The 20,326-nt window shown below is 32.8% G+C and overlaps 1 protein-coding gene across 1 annotated transcript in view; it reads right to left on the minus strand.

Moving 5' to 3' along the window:
• Positions 1–1,494: 1,494 nt before the first annotated feature.
• SDHAF4 (succinate dehydrogenase complex assembly factor 4) overlaps positions 1,495–20,326 on the minus strand; it is a 29,595-nt gene continuing 10,763 nt past the window's right edge. Inside the window, exons 2-3 of the mRNA XM_003769196.3 lie at positions 17,495–17,638; positions 1,495–2,712 (exon numbers count right to left, since the gene is read on the minus strand). Of these exons, the coding sequence (XP_003769244.1) occupies positions 2,603–2,712; positions 17,495–17,638 (254 nt within the window). The 3' untranslated portion in view covers positions 1,495–2,602. The remainder of the gene's footprint in view (positions 2,713–17,494; positions 17,639–20,326) is intronic.

Here is a 20,326-nt window from a genome sequence, read left to right on the forward strand (position 1 = left end):
CACAAATATTAAAAAGGATAAGAAGTAGAATTTATTAGGAAAAAAAGTAGGGCTAGTAATCACTGATCCCAAGTAAATTCAAACTTAAAGATTCAACCAAGAGAGAAATAAATCTGTATTATGTGTCAATCATTAATATTGGTTTATATGCATTTCTGTTTATATAAATGCATATGGTACATATCTATGTATGTACATGTGTGTGTAACTATTATTTTGTGGGTGTGAATATATATATATATGTGTGTGTGTGTGTGTGTATACATATATATATACATGCTTAACTGTAGCCTGTTTGGGGAGATGGGGAGGATGAAAAGGAAAAAAAAAAAAAGAATGAAGTAAAAAAGTACAGAGCAGAGAACAAAAGAATAACCTACAAGGAAGAAAAGATGGACAGTTAAGAATGTAACGTCTTTTATTGTTTTATTGAAGTGGATATTTACTATATTATGAATCCTCCCTGATGTTTTGCTGAACACATGACAATGTTGTTTTTATTTTTCTATCTATTTCTGTTTTGTATTTGTTTTAAATAAATTTTAAAAAATCACACATGTGAAAAAAAGAACAGAACCTGAAAGTGTCTGTTTTCTTCAGGTCAAAGGATCTTAATTAACCATTCTTTTAAACTCTTAAGAAATTCATTTTTCTCAAATCTAGGATGCGCATTAGAATATTTGTGGTTTCTTCTGGAGCATGAATTCCAAGATAAAGTTCTTTTATCCCTTCAAGATTTTCCCATCATTTTTAGTGTAATATTCAATGGGTATAAATCAAATTCAGAATAACACTATCCCTTGTTGTTTTCTATATTCCTTGGAAAATGCAATTATTAAGGCAAGTAAAGAATTTATTAGCAACTCTGCTTTATTAGTCCTGAAGTACACATTTTAAATTCTTAACTATTATTGTATCATGACTCTGTGTCAAATTTGTGATATATAATATACAACATACTTCAATGGCAGCATCATGTTTCCACTGGTTCATAAAATTTTCCATATGAATATTGTTTAATATAGTGTTCCTCCATCATTCTTTTTCAAGTTCATCCTATAATGTCATGTTCCAAAAGATATTCTTAAATTCCATCCAACAATGCTTGTGACCCATGAAGCCAAATTATTTGTTTATAGATATGAGGATATAATTTTGCTGCTTTACCATATGCATATTTTTTCCTATAATTTATTATTTCCCTTTTAATGATATTCTTCCTATGTTGTATCAATTGCTCTCCAGGGCAATAATTTCCAAGTTTCATATACATACATACATATATATACACACATATATGCATATATTTATACACATATGAATATGTATAGATAAAATATATCACATAATATTCAACAATTATTTAATAATTAATAATAATATAATAATAGATCTATTTTTAAAAAGTGGGGTGTTGTTTCATATTTATACACATATACACATGTGTACATATATATGTGTTTCCCTTTTCCACAAGACAATCTACATAAAATATTTTTTAGCTTGTATTTTATTCAAGTAAAATTAAGTATTCATCACAATTTCATAATAAAAACAAAACTTACACATAAAGTAAAAGTAACAAAATATCAAATGATCAAGGAAATGAATTGTCAAAAGATTAGTTTCCTCCATCAGCACAAAGGGTTGAATGCTTATGACTCCCAATGCCAATTATTTAATCTCCTTCAGTCCCCCTGTGATAAGGAAAGTTTGGTGGGGAATATTCAAACAGCACTGGGAGATAAAAGTGTTCAATTTCTCCCTCTAGTCTAAGGACCAGGTGATTTCCTCTTGTAACCCCCTATTCTCTGCAAGCCACCTATGCTGGGAAACATTGCCTTCAGTTGTACTGGCACCCTCTCTTTCTGCAATCTTATCAACTACTGAGAATTTGATGCTAGTTTCACATGTTGATTTTAATTTGAACTTTATTTCCAATTAAATAAATGGATTTATTTATGCAAGAATATTTTAAAAACATCCAATAATTTTGGTCACTATTTCAAATTTTTTCAATTCCACAGACTCATCTCTTACCAATGTGATACAATCCACAACTTGGAAAATTATTTCCCCCAATACACTATAAGCTCCTGAAGGTTGGGGTCTGTGCTGCTTTTTCCTTCTGTATTTCTCCTTCCCCAATCTAGCATGATGTTAGGCATTGAGAAAGTATTCTATAAGGACTTGCTTAACTGAAATGTTAGGCTTTTATGTAATCATTTGCTTGGCAAAACTTTTCTTTGCAGATAATGCAACATAAAAACATTTTATATCTCAGTAAGACCTTTTCAAACAATGAATCACTTTCACCCCATAAAAATTAAATTATGGAACTTATATGCAATGCTAACTTAACTGATAAATTAACAGGCAATCCTGAACATCATCTCTTCATTAACAAATTTGTATAACAAATATGCTAATGCCGAAATATTTCCCAAGTGTAATCTTTTTTGGACTAACATTCTCCAAATCAGATGATTAAAGAAAAAAAAAATTTTTAAAAAAAGGAACAAAAAGAAATTAAATATTCAAAACTTAAATTAAATATGCTACATTTAGAAGAAGAGGCCAGTTTGTCAAGAGTTAAAGACCATTAAAAATCCACACAACGTCCTTTTCGTTCCCAATCTCCATATCGAGTAGGTTCAGGACCTTTGGGGCCACCTTTTTCCTTTGTAAGAGGATTGATATCACCTGGAAATTCTAAAAAAAGAAAGAAAATATAAACAAAGCTCAAAATGAGCTAGAAGAAATATAGTTAGAAGAAATATTATAATTGATATATATACACATATATTAATTCTAAAGAATGTTAATTATTGAGAACTAGTTTTCAAAAAATACCATTGCAAATCATTATTATAAACATTTATCTCTTCCTTCTACTGCTTCCAATTGAACAATAAAAAGATGAAGATCAAGACCCTCATAAAAAATAAGCAGAGTTATGCAAAACTAATTTCCACCTTGGTCACATCTAAAAATGTTTCATTTTACTTTTTAAGTCCAACACCTTTATAATGGCTTAGTCTCCTAAACCTGTAGTTTATTATTGCACTGATGAGAGTTCTTCTCCCTTCCCCTCTTCGATAAGGTTCTTGTCATATAAATATTCTACTGGTTCTGCTCATTCTAATCTCCCTTAGTTAAAAGAAATCTTCTCACTTTCCTATGAAAATGTCTACTCCAACATTTCAAATGGCACAATAATATTTTACTACATTCATATACCAAATATGTTCAGCTCTTCCCCAAGAGGTGGTTATTTTCTTAATTTCCAGTTGCCTTTCTTTGATCTCTTTGGGTTATAGGCCTAAATAGTGGTATAACTGGCCAAAAGTTTTGCATTGTTTCATAACATTTTGGGTATGTTTCAAATTGTTTTCCAGAACAGCTGGATCAATTCATAGCTCCACTATCAGTACACTAGTATCCTTGTTTTTCAATAGTTCCTCCAATATAAAATTATTTTTTGGCAGTTTGAGTGGCGTGGCACTGAATAGAACAATTTAGGTAGAATTATCACTTCTTATTATATTAGCTTGGCCTACACACGAGCAATTGGTGTTTTTCCAATGGTTTAGATCTGACTTTGTGTGAAAAGTTTTTTGTAATTGTGTTCATATAGTTCCTGGGTTTGTTTTAGCAGGTAGACATTCAAGTGTTTTATTTTGTCTACAGTTATTTTAAATGGAATTTTCCTAACTCTTGCTGCTGAACTTTGTAAATAATATGCAGAAATGCTGATGATTTGTGTGGGTTTATTTTATATCCTGCAACTTTGCTAAAGCTGTTGTTTCAAGTGAGTTTTTGTCTGATTCTCTAGGACATTAAGTATACCATCATATCATCTGCAAAGGATGATAGTTTTATCTCCTCACTGTCTAATTCCTTTAATTTCATTTTTCTCTTATTGCTAAAACCAATATTTCTATAACAATATTAGATAATAGTGATAACAATGGGCATCCTTGTTTCACTCCGATCTTACTGGAAATGCCTTTAGCTTCTCTCCACACAAATAATGCTTGCTGATGGTTTTAAAAGATGCTGCTTATCATTTAAGGAAAAATAACCTAAGGACAGGCTTAAAAATGCTCTTATATGTTTATATACTTATATAGTTTCTTGTCTTATGCCATTCTTCTCCACTGCTGTCCATACTCACATATCCTCCAAATGGACATGGGATACAGAAAGAGGCAAATACAAAAAAAGACCTGTCTTTCCAGCCCCTATTCTCTTTCTCTCTTTTTTTAATTATAGCTTTTTATTTACAAGATAAATGCGTGGGTAATTTTTCAGCCTTGACCCTTGTAAAATCTTCTGTTCTAACTTTTCCCTTCCTTCCCCCCAACCTCTCCCCTAGATGGCAGGTAGACCAATACATGTTAAATATGTTAAAGTATATATTAAATACAATATATGTATACATATCCATACAGTTATTTTGTTGCACAAGAAAAATCGGACTTAGAAGGAAGGTAAAAATAACCTGAGAAGGAAATAAATGCAAGCGGACAAAAACAGAGGGAGTGGAAATGCTATGTTGTGGTTCATGACTCATTTCCTAGAGTTCTTTTGCTGGGGTGTAGCTGGTTCTCTTCATTATTGAACAAATGGAACTGATTTGGTTCATCTCATTGTTGAAGAGAGCCATGTCCATCAGAATTGATCATCATATAATATTGTTGAAATATATAATAGATCTCTTGGTCTGGCTCATTTCACTCAGCATCAGTTCATGTAAGTCTCTCCAGGCCTTTCTGAAATCATCCTGTTGGTCATTTCTTACAGGACAATAATATTCCATAACATTCATATACCACAATTTATTCAGCCATTCTCCAATTGGTGGGCAGCCATTCAATTTCCAGTTTCTAGTCCTTTTCTACCAAAAGGGCTGCTACAAACATTTTGGCACATGTAGTTCCCTTTCCCTTCTTTAAGATCTCTTTGGGATATAAGCCCAATAGTAACACTGTCCAGCCCCTATTCTCAAGGCAGGTAGGTGGCACAGTAGATGGAGTACTGGGGCAGGAGTCAGGAAAGATCTAAGTTCAAATCTGGCCTTACACATTAAACTATGTGACCCTGGGCAAGTTACTTAACCCTGTTTGCCTCTGTTTCCTCATTTTTAAAATAAAATGGAGAAGGAAATGGCAAACCACTCTGGCATCTGTCGAGAAAATCCGCCAAAAGGGGTCACAAAGAAAACACAACTGAAAAAAGATCAAACAACCACTCTCAAGGAACTTCAGTCTAATGAGACAACATGTAAACAAATACATATGAAACAAGCAATGTATAGGAAAAATAGAAATAATTAAAAGTTCAAGCACTGGAATTAGAAGAGAAGACTTCCTGTAGAAGGGAGTATTTCAGTTGAGATTAAAGGAAGTCAGAAAGCTCAGCAGTTGGAACAGAGGAGGAAGAACATTCCAGGCATAGGAGAGAGAGGCAGAAAAAATGCCTGGAACTTAGAGAAGGGTGTCAAAAAGTCAGGAGGCCATTGTTATTGGATTGAAGAGTATCTGTTGTGGCGAAAGTTAAGAGAATACTGGTGAGATAGGAGGCTAGGTCTTATGAAGGGCTTTAAAAGTCAGAGCATTTTGCATTTGATCCTGAAGGCAATAGGGAGACAGTGGAATTCCTTTAGAATGCTTTGTAAGGCTGGATTTCCAGTATGTATTCATACCACTTAACCCTTACTATAGTATGTTGAACACAACTTAAACCCATGATTCAAAATCTTCAAAACTTCAGCACTTGCAAAGCACTTTTAAAGTTTAATAATTTTATCCCCATAACAAACCTGCCTAGGGTCACCAAGCTAGTAAGTATCTGAGGCTGTGTTTAATCGTCTTCTTGACTCCAGACCACAGAGCCATCATGCTAATTATTCATTAGTAGAATATATACGATATAGAAATATACACATTCACATAATATAGGAGATTGGATTGAATGTTTACTAAATTGAGACTATACTAGGAATACTGATTTTTAAAATAAATACTTGTTAGTAATTTTGTTTCTTTTTCTTGAAATCTGTTTACAAAGAAGAAATTGTAGTTATTAGATTAGTATCATTGTACAGATGAGGAAAGGAAAGTTCAGAGGTAATGCAATTTATCTATGATTATACAAATAGTAAGTAGCACAGCCAGAATTTAAATTCAGTTATTTTAGGTGTAAATAAATCTAACACTCCATTCTACCACAATGCCTCTACCAGAAGAAAAGTTTATGCATGGAGGGAAGAGACACTAATTATGTGAATTTGCTACATGGAGTTCAGGTTAATCAAAGTTTGACCATATTAAATTGGTCTCCCTCTCTTTGTTTTCATTAGGTCATATAGCTCAATATTCATTCTTAAATAGCTTTAGAATCAAATGACCAAACATTATAATTCCTTTATTTAAAAAGAAAAAAAAAAAGATATGTCAATGTGTTCTTTTTTCCTAATTTTTGGAAATCTTCCCCTTTTCACTCATCATTTCTCCTTAATCACATGATAATACTGAATCTTCTCTTTAACAAAGAAAAAACTGATAATATAAACAAATATTCTGTCCTATTAGTATCTATCTCTTTGCTATGAGAAGGCTGTATGTTTCATTTGTTCTCTGAGATCATTACTGGTTTTTCAATTACTTTAGTTTGGCTTTCTCTTAGTAATCTTTTCACTGATACTGTTCTTACTACTGTGTATACCGTTCCTTTTAGTTTTGTTATCTTTACATCAGTTCATGCAAATATTCTCAGATTAAAAAAAAAAAGATCTTTAAACTTCCCATTTTTTTTAATTATCTGAAGTCATTCTATTATACTTTAAAATAGTTTTTTTTTTCAGCCATTTCCTGTTAATGAGGTTAGAATCCCCTCAATTCCCAGTCAGAGAACCAAAATGATGAGGTCAGTGGCAGTCAGAGAGTTGTTAAAATCTCCTTATGGTTGGTGCACAGGTTCTTCATGAAACCCGAAATATTAATTGGGAAAAATGAAAGTTTACTGTTGGATGGGAAGCCAGTTTTGCTAAGAGATTGACTTCTTTAGTGGCAAAGTCCTATTAGGGAAATGAAGACTGGCACTGAGAAGAGAATGCCTTCTTAGTGGGCAGGGTCCTAGCAAGTTGCTCTGGAACTTTTGCAAAGAGTGCGTTTTGAAACTGCCCTTTATTAAAAGGAATCTTGAGGCTTCAAGTTGAAAAGGAAACCAAAGTTTCCAGGCCTCCATGCTTATCAGTATCTGGCCCAGATCTCCAACTGGAACACTTCAAAGGGGTGCTTTTTGACCAAGATTTTTAATTGAATCAAAGGGTCTGGCATTCCTAAAAGATAACTTATATGGGGGGAAACTCCAAAAGGCAACACAGATCAAAAGGGAACACAGTTTCAGTAAAGAGAACAGTTTCCCTCCCCCTTCACTGTCTGATAGGCACTAATGTGCTTCCAATCCCTTGATAACACAAAAATTAATGTTATTAATATTTTGGCTTACGTCTTCTTGAGGCATATGTGCCCAATAATAGCAACAAAAACTCCAAATAATAACTTCTCTTGCCTAAGCTCAAAATGGTATCTAGAAAGGTTAGATCAGTTCACAGTTGTATGAAATTTAAATAAAGTGCTCGTTTCCCCCACAATCTCTATATCTATTTAAAAATCAACTCTGTCAATTTACAAGGTATGAAGTGGAAGGTTAAATGCTATTTTAATTTCTATTTATGATTTAAAGCATGTTTTGGACCACTTATCTCTTGGGAAATTATTGTTGAACCTATATATATCTAAATCAGACTTTTATCAGTGATAGTTGATATATTTTTTTCCACTTAACCATTTCTCTTATATCTTTCATTGTTTTATACACTACTATTATTCACAATTACAGTGATATAGTAAGGCAGACAAATATAGCACTAACCATCCTCAAGTAACTAGTATTGCAGAAGGTATTGTGAACCTTCACAAATGAAAAATATATGAGCATTTACTCTTAATTCCCTGAGCTGGCTCAATTTTCCCAACTTACCTTATACTAGAACTAGATGACTAATAAAAATTCCTGCTAAAGGCAGGAATAATGAATATATCAGAACAAAAAATTTGGATTTTCAATCTCCCACCAATGTACTTAGTTTCTGTGGGAGAGAATGGTCTTACATTTACAGAAACCTGGCAAAGTACATGAGTGAGAAAAACTCATGGGTAGGGGCCAATATATGTTTCTTAATTTTTATTTTCAACCAAATTCTCTCCTTCCCCCCATCACTTCCTAAACCCATTAAGAAGGTAAGAAAAATTATACCCATCATATATATGAAGTCATGCAAAACAAATTTCTACATTAACTATGCTGCCAAAAAAAAGTAAGAAAAAAAATTTTCAATCTGTTCTAAGAATAGATAAACTTTCCCTCTGGAGATGAACAGCATTTTTCATAATGAGTCCTTTGGAACTATAGATCATTGTATTGATCAGTCTGGCTAAGTCTTTCAGTTGATCATCATGATAAAATTGCTGTTACCATGTGCATTTTTCTCCTGATTGTTAGTTTTTCTTTCCATTAGTTCACACAAGTCTTCCCATGTTTTTCAGAAACCATTGCTCGTCATTTCTTGTAGCATAATAGTATTCCATCATAATTATATAATCACAATTTGTTCAGACATTTCCTAAAAGATGGGCATTCCGTTAGTTTTTAATTATTTGCCGTCACAAAAAGCTAGCTGCTATATTCTGTACAAATAGGTCATTTCCCTTTGATTTCTTTGAAGTATAGACATAGTAGTGGTATTTTCAAATTAAAGGGTACGTACCATTTTATACCCTTTGGGTATAGCTACAAACTATTCTCTGGAATGGCTGAACCAGTTCAGAGCTTTATCAACAGTGCATTAATGAGTCTACTTTTCTACATCCCTTACAGCATTTGTCATTTCTTTTCTGTCATGTTAGTCAATATGATGGATATGAGATGGTACCTCAGAATTGTAATTTTCATTTCTCTAATTTTTAGTGATTTATTGAATTTTTCCTGTGAATATTGATAGCTTTAATTTCTTCTGAAAACTGCCTGTTTATAACCTTTGATTATTTATCAATTGAGGAATGGCTTTTATATTTTTAAATTTGCTTGACTTCTCTCTATATATTGAGAAATGAGAACTTGGTCAGAAAACTTGCTATAAACTTCTCCTCAATCCAACCCAGTTTTCTGCTTTATTTCTCTTTTGGTAGTTTTGGATTTGTTGGTATAAAACCTTTCTAATTTCATTTAATCGAAATGATCAATTTTACCTCCTATAATCCTATTTGCTGTTTTATTATGATCTTCTGTATGTATAGAACTGACAGGTATATTTTCCATGGTTTCCCTAATGTGTCCTATGACTTTATCCTTTATGTCTAAATTCCATTCCCATTTTGAGTTTAGTTTAGTATATGGTAAGAGATGTTGGTTTTTGCGTAGTTTCTGTTTTCCAGTTTTCCCAGCAATTGAGTGAATTCTTGCCTCAAATAGCTAGTATCTTTGGGTTTATCAAGCACTAAATTACTTTGGTCATTTAATTGTGTATATTGTTTACATAATCTGTTCGACTGACCAATCATCCTATTATTTATTCATCACCAGACTGTTTTGATGATTGGTACTTTATAGTATAATTTGCGACTGGAACTTTTCTCAATCATAACTCTTGAACTAAAACCTTCAACATCCACTTTCTGTCTCTCGAATTGAAAATTGAGTGGATGCCCATCAGTTGAGGAATGGCTGAATAAGTTATGGTATATGAATATAATGGAATAGTATTGTTTTTTAAGACATCATTAAAAAAAAAGAAAAAAGAAAAAGAAATCATTAGCAGTTTGATTTCAGAAAAGCCTGGAAAGACTTACATGAACTAATGAAAATGAGTAGAACCAGGAGGACATTGTACAGCAAGATTATGGGATGATCAGCTATGGTAGTCTTAGTTCTTCTTAGTAATGCAGTGATCCAAGACAATTCCAACAGACTTAGGATGGAAAATGTTAATCATGTCCAGAAAGAGAACTATGGAGACTGAATGAGGACTGAAGTATACTGTTTTTAACTTTTTTGTTTGTTTGTTTGCTTTTTCTCTGTTGTGGTTTTTCCTTTTTTTCTAATTCGTCTTTCACAACATGACAAATATGGAAATATGTTTAAAATAATTGTAAAAATATAATCTATTTCAGATTGTTTGCTGTCCTGCAGAGAGGGGAGGTAAGGGAGGGTAAAAAAAATTGGAATTCAATATCTTTTTTAAAAATAGCTTTTTATTTTTCAAAATACATGCAAAGATGATTTTCAACATTCATTCTTGCAGAATGTTTGTGTCAGCCCTCTTTGTAGTGGCCAGAAACTGGAAATTGAATGGATCCCCATCAATTGGAGAATGGCTGTACAAATTGTGGTATATCAATGTTATGGAACATTATTGTTCTGTAAGAAATGATCAACAGGATGATTTCAGAAAGGCCTGGAGAGACTTACATGAACTGATGCCGAGTGAAATGAGCCAGACCAGGAGATCATTATATACTTCAACAACAATACTCTATGATGATCAATTCTGATGGACGTGGCTCTCTTCAACAACGAGATGAACCAAATCAGTTCCATTTGTTCAATAATGAAGAAAACCAGCTACACCCAGCGAAAGAATTCTGGGAAATGAGTATGAATCACTACATAGAATTTCCAATCCCTCTATTTTTGTCTGCCTATATTTTTGATTTCCTTCACAGGTTAAATGTACATTATTTCAAACCAATTTTTTTTGTACAGCAAAATAACCAATACATGTTAAATATGTTAAAAGTATTTCTTAAATACAATATATGTATACATGTTCATACATATTTAACATGTATTGGTCAACCTTTCATCTGGGGGAGGGAAAGAAGGGGAAAAATTGGAACAAAAAGTTTTGCAATTGTTAATGCTGAAAAATTACCCATGCATATATCTTGTAGATAAAAAGTATAATAATAATTAAAAAAAAAAATTCATCCTTGCAAAAGCTTGTATTCCCATTTTTCCCCTCCCTTCCTACCTTTCCCCTTTCCAAGACAGCAAGTAATCCAATATAAGTTAAATGTGTAATTCTTCTAAACATGCCCACATTTAAATACTGCACAAGAAAAATAAGATCAAAATTGGGGAAAAAAAAAAAGGGGAAAAAAAAGGGAAAAAATAAACAAACAACAACAAAAGGTGAAAATACTATGTTGTGATCCACATTCAATCCCTATAGTCCCTTCTCTGGATGCAGATGGCTCTCTCAATCATAAGCCTTTTGGAATTGGCCTAATCACCTCATGGTTGAAAAGAGGCAAGTCCATCACAGTTGATTATCATATAATCTTGTTGCTGCTATGTACAATGTTCTCTTGGCTCTCTACTCACTTCACTTGACATCAGTTCATGTAAGTCTCTCCAGACCTTTCTGAAATCATCTTGCTGATTGTTTCTTACAGAACAATAATGTTCTATATTACATTCACAGGCTATAACTTATTCAGCCATTCCCCAAACATAGGGCATCCACTCAGTTCTTTGCCACTACAAAAAGGGTTACTACAAACATTTTTGCACATATGGATTCTTTTCCCTTTTTTATAATCTTTTTGGGATACAGGCCCAGTAGAAATACTGCTGTATCAAAGGGCATAATTTGATAGCCGAAAGAGTATGCATAGTTTGATAGCCCTTTGGACGCAGTGGAAATCAAAATATTACAAAAATGAAAACTACCCTTACATATAATTGGAAAAATAAAATACTGCTGAGTTAGGGGGGAAAAAAGTACTGGGCCACAAAAGTGTTTTCACAAAGACAGCCTCCGTGTTGAATGATTTCACTGATAAACCAAGTTAATCTACTCTGTGCTTGACTCATTAAGCACAAATGTCTCAAACTAACTGATCAGATGAGTGGTATCTGATGTTCTGCTTCCAAACTGCTCCTCTATTCAGTTGAACTTATTAATCAGCAGACAATGGAATATACATCACTTCTAATTTAGCTGACAAAGTTCTGAAATATGTTATTTCACCTCTTATTTTTCTGAATTTAGACCTAGGTCCTTTCAACAAATTATAATTTTGTTTATAGTTAATTACCAATTTTTATCTCCTAAGATAAAGAAAATTAAATTTGTTCCATGATGAAAAAGAAGTTCTAGTATTCCCATTTTCCTAGTTATTGATCTAAAAGTCCTCCCATTACTCAAATTTTCATATACAAAAGTCACTGAAGCACACTATTTTCTATAAAAATCAATATACTCTGTTCCAATCGCCACTTCTAGGTAATTTTTCTTCTAGCAATATTTTCCTCTTTTGAATTTCACTTTTTAAAAAAAATCTAGTTTAAAGTAGCTCAGGATTCTATAGCAGGTTACATTAAATCAAGTAACTTGCTTATGATTCCCAAGTCAGACGTAGCTTCAATAACTACTTCACTTAAGAACTCTGGTCAGATCTCTTTGTGTACCATGGACAAAAACTTTCCTTTAGAAAGCTCAGTTCATTAAGATGCACATAAAATATGAAACCTTCAGACAAAAATAAACAGATTATTTCAACTTGAAAGTTTACACATTTACTTACGCATGCATTGGTGCTATATAAGAAAAGGGACTCTACCTATGATTTAAACTCCTGAATGAGTAAAAGACTGATACAGATTGGTTATCTCCTCTGTTTAGAGAGCTGCTTATTTCTCAGGCAGATTAAGTGATTTGCTCATTCATACAGGCACATTTCAATGACTTTGAGATCAACTCTCCATCCACTATTCTCTTTCGTTCTGCATTGTCACCAAACTGATTCCTATAACCTTCATTGTTTTCAGAAGCACTCCTAAATCTCCCTGCCTTAACTGAAAGCTGACTTTCCTCATGAAATCTCCTTCCATTCCCCCCTACAATGACAGGGCAAGTAAGATTTCCAGATTACTATTCCACCACTATTACTTTCCTCTTCCAAAATCCATGTTCAGCAGTTTACACTAGTTTTTCCAAATCTTATTAACATCTGCAACCTATTTTTCCCTACTTCTATTCACATGTTTTACTCTAAGCTGTAATTTTCCTCTGGTTCCTTCACACTTCTAATTTCATCTAGTGAATTATAATTATCTAGCTTTACTTTTCTCTGTACACATGGTCAGCTATTTAAAAAATATCTTTTCTAATACTCTAATCCCTTTCTTTCTATCTACTGGGAAATAAATGTTTGTACTTTTCTAAAGAAATTTTTCACATATTGCTTTGCATGAAAAAAAAAATTATTCTGCCCTATAGCAGAAAGAGCAAATCAAAAGATTTGATTTCAAAACTCAGCTTTACCAGTCATTTTATATTTAAATCTCAGTTTCTTCATTTATAAAATGGGAATAATAAATGTACTACCTGACTCATAGGGTTGCCCTAAGAATCAAAGCTACATATAATACTTTGAAGACCTGAAATCAATGTATCAATGTAAACTCTTCTTAAAGCTGAATATTTCTCATCTCTCCTATTAGACCAAAAACTCCTAGATACTAGAGACGTGATTTATTCATCTCTGTAACACCACATTACCTCACCATTTTCTGGTAGTGAGCAACAAATGAAGGCATCTTAGACATATTATTTAAAAATTACACATTTATGGAAAGAAGTGTGCAGCACCTAGCATCTTATTATTTTATGAACAGATTAGGTTATCTAAGAGTTACATAATTTGTTGGGCATTTCCCACAAACTTCTGAAAATGTTTTACCACCTTTTTTCTTGGTATATTATGCTACCTACAAGATCCCGAAGGAAGTCAAGATTTATATATTTATAAACAAAGCAACAGTTATCTTCCAAATACTTGTTTTTAGAATTGCTTCTAGGTTTTCCATTTCCTACTCACAGAATCATACAATTTTAAAACTGGAAAATATGTTCTGATTTGCTTTTGAATTGCTTGTAAATTTCTCTGAATTTAATTGCCTCATTCTTATGTTTTTCTCTATCTACTGGCATACTCACACTTAGAACCTCATAGTTTTGAAACTGTTCCTCCTGTAACATATTTTTTATCATTTTCCTACTTAATGTCTCATTTTGGCTTCTAATGTGAACAAATTACTAAAATTGAAACATTTTTCTCAATTAGCTCTAGCTCCATCCCCTATCCTTGTATTATTTATCAAATACCCTAAAATTTCTTAGGTTTAAACACCAAGGTTACTGGTGATATAATTTATTAACATCATAACAATAAACCAAATCTAAATAATTATTTAAAATATATCAGTACTGAGGAAGATCACAAAATCATTATCATTACACTTGCTGATTTCTCAGTTGGGGAGAAAACAGTTCCTTCATTTACTTCTCTCAAGATAGTAATTAAGTTTTCTTCTCAAGAATTCTCTTTATGTTTCTTTGTAAGAATTATACATCAGTTCCCTAATAACAGTTAATACCTAGCATTTATATAGTGTTTACTATGTGACAGGAACTATGCTAACAGTTCTCCTTAGAGACTCTTCATATAACACTGGTTAAAGTATAAATGTCTACTGCCTCTTAAATTAGTCTCTGAGATAAGTTATTGAATTTAGTACTACATATGTATGTGTATTTCCTTCCTCTTCCTCAACAGATTACAAACTCTTCACCAAATGAGACTACGTCTCTATTTCTTTTGTACCTTTTCTTTTTTATACATATTTTTTATTATATAATGTTGTCTATTGTTTTTGATTAAAGCCTTTTATTTTAAAAACATATGCATAATTTTCAACATTCATCCCTGCAAAACCCTGTGTTCCAAATTTTTTTCCTCTCCCTTCCTTCTATCTCCTTTTCCCAAACAGTAAATAATCCAATATGTTAAATGTGCAATTCTTCTATACATTATTTCCATAATTATCATGTGCACCTTTTCTTAGAAAAACCGTGTTAACATTTTTGAAAATAATTATTTGGTAATATGTGATAAATGAGCTCATTAACTTACTCATGAATTTTACTATTCCCTATCATTATCATGTTTTGGAGAAAAATGCCCTCTTGTTGAGATAACTCTTTGACTGAATTTTATAAAGCCTTTGATAATTAGAATGTGAATATCTCTGGAAAATACTTTAAAAACTAAGTTAGCAATCACCAGCTGTTATCCCTCAAAATATGAGCAGTTTAGGGCAGTTTCCTAGGTCCTTTATGCTATATGCAGGCAAATAAAAATTCTCTTTGGCAACACAAGCACGGGTGCTCTATCTAATGCCAGTTCTAAAAGGGTCAACCCATGTGATGACCACGTTAACAACCTTAGAATCAGACAGAGTCAGGATAAGCAAAAGTCCTTAGTCTTTATTCTTGTTCTTTAGAGGTAGGATTGAATTGGATGGAAGCAGAATCTCCCAGACCTTCCTTCTTCATCTCCCACCCAGAGTGACCCTAGCTAGTCTTACTCCACCCCCTAGTCCCTCCTACGATTCTTTGTATACACCAATCATTGAGTCAGCACAATATAGTGGGAAGGGCCATTTTCCAAGTATATGCTTATAAAGTATTGTCCAATCGGTAATTAGCCTTAAGTGCTCAGTTGTCCAGACCTCAGTCCATAAACTCAAGAGTTTCAGCTCTCTACAAACCCAGAGAAAGATACTTCAGTTGCTCCACACAAGTGTGAGAAAAGTCATAAGTGACAGTCTTATTTAGGTATTTTTAGTATTTTTTTCAAAGTTTATAACATGGTGACAGATCTAGTTAACAGACTGAAAGTTTGTGGGTGCTATATTACTAAAGTAAACAAATTAAAGACTAACCAATAGAAAATTACAAAACTGAAAGAGCACCAGAGGGAGGATCTTATTTCATAATCAGCACTTTTTAAAAAATCTGGTACAGAATCAATATGCAAAAAAACTGACTATCAGAACTGAGATCCAGAAATTTTGATTTAAAAGTCAAGAATTATTTGTGTTCCCAGCATGTTGTCTTTGTGTAGAAGAGATAGAAAAGCCAATAGTGGAGTCTGGAAATCTTTTTTTGCTGCTTTCAGAACTCTGCCACAAAGCAATACAAAACTGCATTTTGATGATGATGTATTTTACCACAATTTTCAACTCGCCTCCAGATCTACTTATACTACTACTACTACTACAATGAAGTGATTCATACTCAGAAATATTTAGTTAGTATCTCTATTATAAACATCTTCATGAAAAGGTAGACTACTCCTACACAAACTGCCAAAGAAATGAGAAATCTCACTTTTCTTACGGTCTTTTCAATACCAAGTAACTAGGTTCATTAATATTTTTGGAGTTGCTTGTTAGATTGATGTATAAATTAATATCAAGGAAAAAGTAATTATCTACAACTTGAAAAGACTCTGTTGGTGGTCTAGGATAAAGAGGATTCATTACGATTTTGTACTTGCAAAATCCTCCATTATTTTATTAAAGTTTGACAATCAATATATTGATTTAACAATTGCTTTCAATTTATCCTCATCTTTGAAATAATTCCTTCAATTAGCCAAAGATTTAGTTTTGTTGATATGAAGGCAGTTAGGCGGTACACTGAATAGAGTATTGGCCCTGGAGTCAGGAGGACCTGAGTTCAAATCCAGCCTCAGATACTTACTAGTTGTGGCCCTGGGCAAGTCATTTAACCCCAACTAGCTGATCAGTTACTTCCACCAGTTAGTAGATCACTATTTTCTCTCCAACTTATATTTGGTATTCTCCTGAGCACCAAGAGGTTAAATAAGTAACACCCAGAGCACACAGAAGTTGTCATTTCTCCTTCATTCTCAAAGAGGACCATGACATTAGGGAAGTGATGTGCTGACATGCAAGTGAATTAGGCTTAAGTAAGAGACCACAGTGCAAATCTCACTTTCTCCTCTGGAGACATCTGGATCCAGGGACCAGATACAGCTCAGGACAACTGGAAATGGCCCACACCTTGGCCTTTTTAAGCTAAAGTCTTCAACAGATCTCAGTTTAACTGAGGGTACTCCCATTCTGTGATTAAGGCTAAATTGCAACTAAGGCAAAGAATCTCTTCTTTTACCTAGTCCAAAAAACCAAAACAAACAAGAAATCCCCAACTAACTAACTAAATGAATGAAGGAATCTGGGAGGGGAAGACCTTCAGGGTTTCTGGGCAAAGCAGAAATAATTGCTATTTACATTTAATCTAAGTCAAATGGAACCCAAACAATGACTAAAAGGACCTTTTGATGGCCAATTAAAATCAGATTGGTTTTGGTTTAAGACCTGGTCCTTAAAAAAGAAATCTAATCAGTAAAACCCACAAGCTATCTTAAGATCATTCATGTGACAGAACTGGCTATCTATTCACTATGCCTCTCAAAAATATAAATTTTTATTATACTTGTGTATGCAAGTATATATGTATGTGTGCACATGTACAGATTTTTCTCATACTTACTTTCTAGTGGTTCTTGTTCTAAATTGGAATCTTCTGGAGCATCAAATCGTCCTTGTGGCAATTTGGGCTTCTTAAGTTCTTGCTTGCTTGGTCTAGACTGTCCTTGACTAGAATTTGCTCTCCCCAAAGAATTACTCAGGAATCCTATGAAAGTGAACAAATGTAAAGATGAGAAACAAGACATTTCATTTTTTCCAAATAAAATCAAAGAATACATAAAATAAGAAATAAATTTTAAAATGCCCTAAACTCCTATTAAAAAAAAAATCAGCAAAAAGTTTTAAAAAAGATAAAAAATTCGAAACAAAGTAGGTACCTATCAATTGATAATTAGCTGAATCACTGTGATATATTGAAGAGATTATTATTTCTCCAATGGAGAAAAAAAGACCAAAATGCTGAATTCAAAGGAAAATGGGAAAACGTCTTTCACTATAGCTGGTGGAAATGGGGAGATACAGTCAGGAACACCTCAGTTCAATTTTTACTTCAGATTCCTCATTGTAAAAGAGGATATAAAATTATGCATCTGTCTCACAGGGTTGTGGTGAGGATCAAATACTATTTCTTAGATAAAGTACTCTGCAAATCTGAAAAACTTAGAAATGATGGCTAATAGAAGATCATAGATCTAGAACTGGTGGGAGCCTCAAAACCCATCATTTAGTCTACCTCTCATTTAATTGATGAGAAAATTGAGGCCCAGGGAGATTTTTAAAGCTTTGGCTTCTAACCTAAGAAGCAGGTATTCTTTCCACTACATTCTATAGCCTCTTTTTACTACACAAAATTATGCAGAATGAAGAAAACAGAACCAGAAGAATTATACATAGATTCCTACAAAAATGTAAGACTACCAAAGGAATCTGAACTCTGAGTAAATGTTCAAATCTCAGTACTGAAAACATTTCTCAAGCGGACTGACCTTTTGATTTAGAGAAGAGGTGGGAAATGTCCAGCCCATGGACCATGTAAACCTTGTGAAATCATTTGCTAAAGGAACTTCAGACATTTTAAGCTCAAAGTCAGGTACAAATATCTTCCATTGCCCGAGTTTTGAAAAGTAATAATTTTGTATGGCCCTTGAATGGTGTTATAAATATGCCAGTGGATCTTGGCAGAAAAAAAAGTTCCCCACCCCTGGTTCTGAGGTATTGGATTATTAGTACAAAATGTTCCATGAAGTTAGAGGTAGCTGGGTGCTTAGAGTGAAAGAGACATGAGTAGGAATCCTGCTTGGGCACCTACTAGCTATATGAATTGTCTATTTTGGTTTCCTTGCCTGTAAAATGATAATAACCTCTCAAGGTTATTTTTAGAATCAAATAAACATTTAGTATAATGCCCAGCACATAAAAAGATATTTTTAATAAATGTCTGTTTCCTCATCACTATGTTGGCTGGTTTCTTTGCTTTGTCATAATTGAGGAGAGTTGTGTGGAGTTGGGGAGAAAGAATATAAACTTTCCAGGTAAATTCACTGACCTCATAAAGCTGAAGAAATTAATAGAAAAACTAAATTCTAGACTAGCTATTCTGAACTTTTTGGTCTCAGAACCCATTTATACTCACAACTGGATTTTCAAAATGGTTTCTGCAATTCGTTTTGAAATGTTGTTTTGACAGAAATATGTGAGGAAAATTTAGCCTTCTACAGATATGTAGTTGGAAAAGAGAAGAGTATTTTGACAGTCTTTACAAATACATGGATATTCTAATACTAAAATAAAACTTGATAAATAATCATTTTTTAAGGTTAGCTACAATGTGGAATATGAAACTCCATCAATCAGTACTGTGTGCTGTTATTAAAATTTAAGAGTCTATCTTGCATTTTGAATGACTCTTACCCCTGGTATTATTTTGTAACATCATAAATTGTTCATTTGAAAATATTGGTTTACTAAATTATGCAACCTTCCCCAAAGTTAAAATGTTTCATTATACAATATCAGAACATGACATTCATTGATATCACTATTTCATCAGAAAAATCTTTTAGTCAAATTCACAGTAGCAAATGCAAATTTTAAAAAATTTTGATTTTCAACACAATTTTAATTTTACTTCAAGTGATAGGTTCAATTTGTTCATTAAACAAACAAACCAACAACTACCAAATATATATAGTTTCCAACTAACTTTATTTTGTAAATTGTTCTTTCAAGTAAAAATATTATTTAATGAAAAAAGCAGGGAGTTTGGCTAGAAATTCAAACAACTGCACAAATGCTTTTCAATGAGACAATTAATATAAATATGTTCTTTTCATTACATCATAAAGAATATGAAAAGGTTAGGTGCTCAAAGGTGGACATTTAATCAAAATAATTTCTTATTGATTCATCAAAGGTTGACTATCTTAAATAAACTGGCATCTTTATTTTGTTTGTACTATTATAAGTGTCAATGAAGAACACAATGACTTCAAGTGTAGTTTGGTGTCAGTTTTACTTAACATTGCTTTTGGACCTTCAATGCAAATGTCAACTGAGTTGTTTCCAAATAATGAGATCAAAAATTATTATTCAATACTTTAAATATTTCTGATATTTACAACAGAAGTGCTGATGATACCACTAGTAGTCATCTCTAGGACCTTACTACATTAAAAAAAAAAAAAAATACAAAGTAATTGGAGTAATTGTGGCATATGAACAATCGGGAGGTTCAAGAAAGGCAGTGGTATCTAAAGAAGGTGGTGTCTAAACTGACTTTTGATTAAAAAACTAGGGAGATTATCAAGAGTCAAAAGGAAGGAGACTGTATATTCCAGGCCATCAGAGATAGCTAGAGCAAAAGCAAGAAAACAAGAGATGAAATATGTAAGGT

This window comes from Sarcophilus harrisii, chromosome 4 (genome assembly GCF_902635505.1).
Source record: "Sarcophilus harrisii chromosome 4, mSarHar1.11, whole genome shotgun sequence".
Lineage (NCBI taxonomy): Eukaryota > Metazoa > Chordata > Mammalia > Dasyuromorphia > Dasyuridae > Sarcophilus > Sarcophilus harrisii.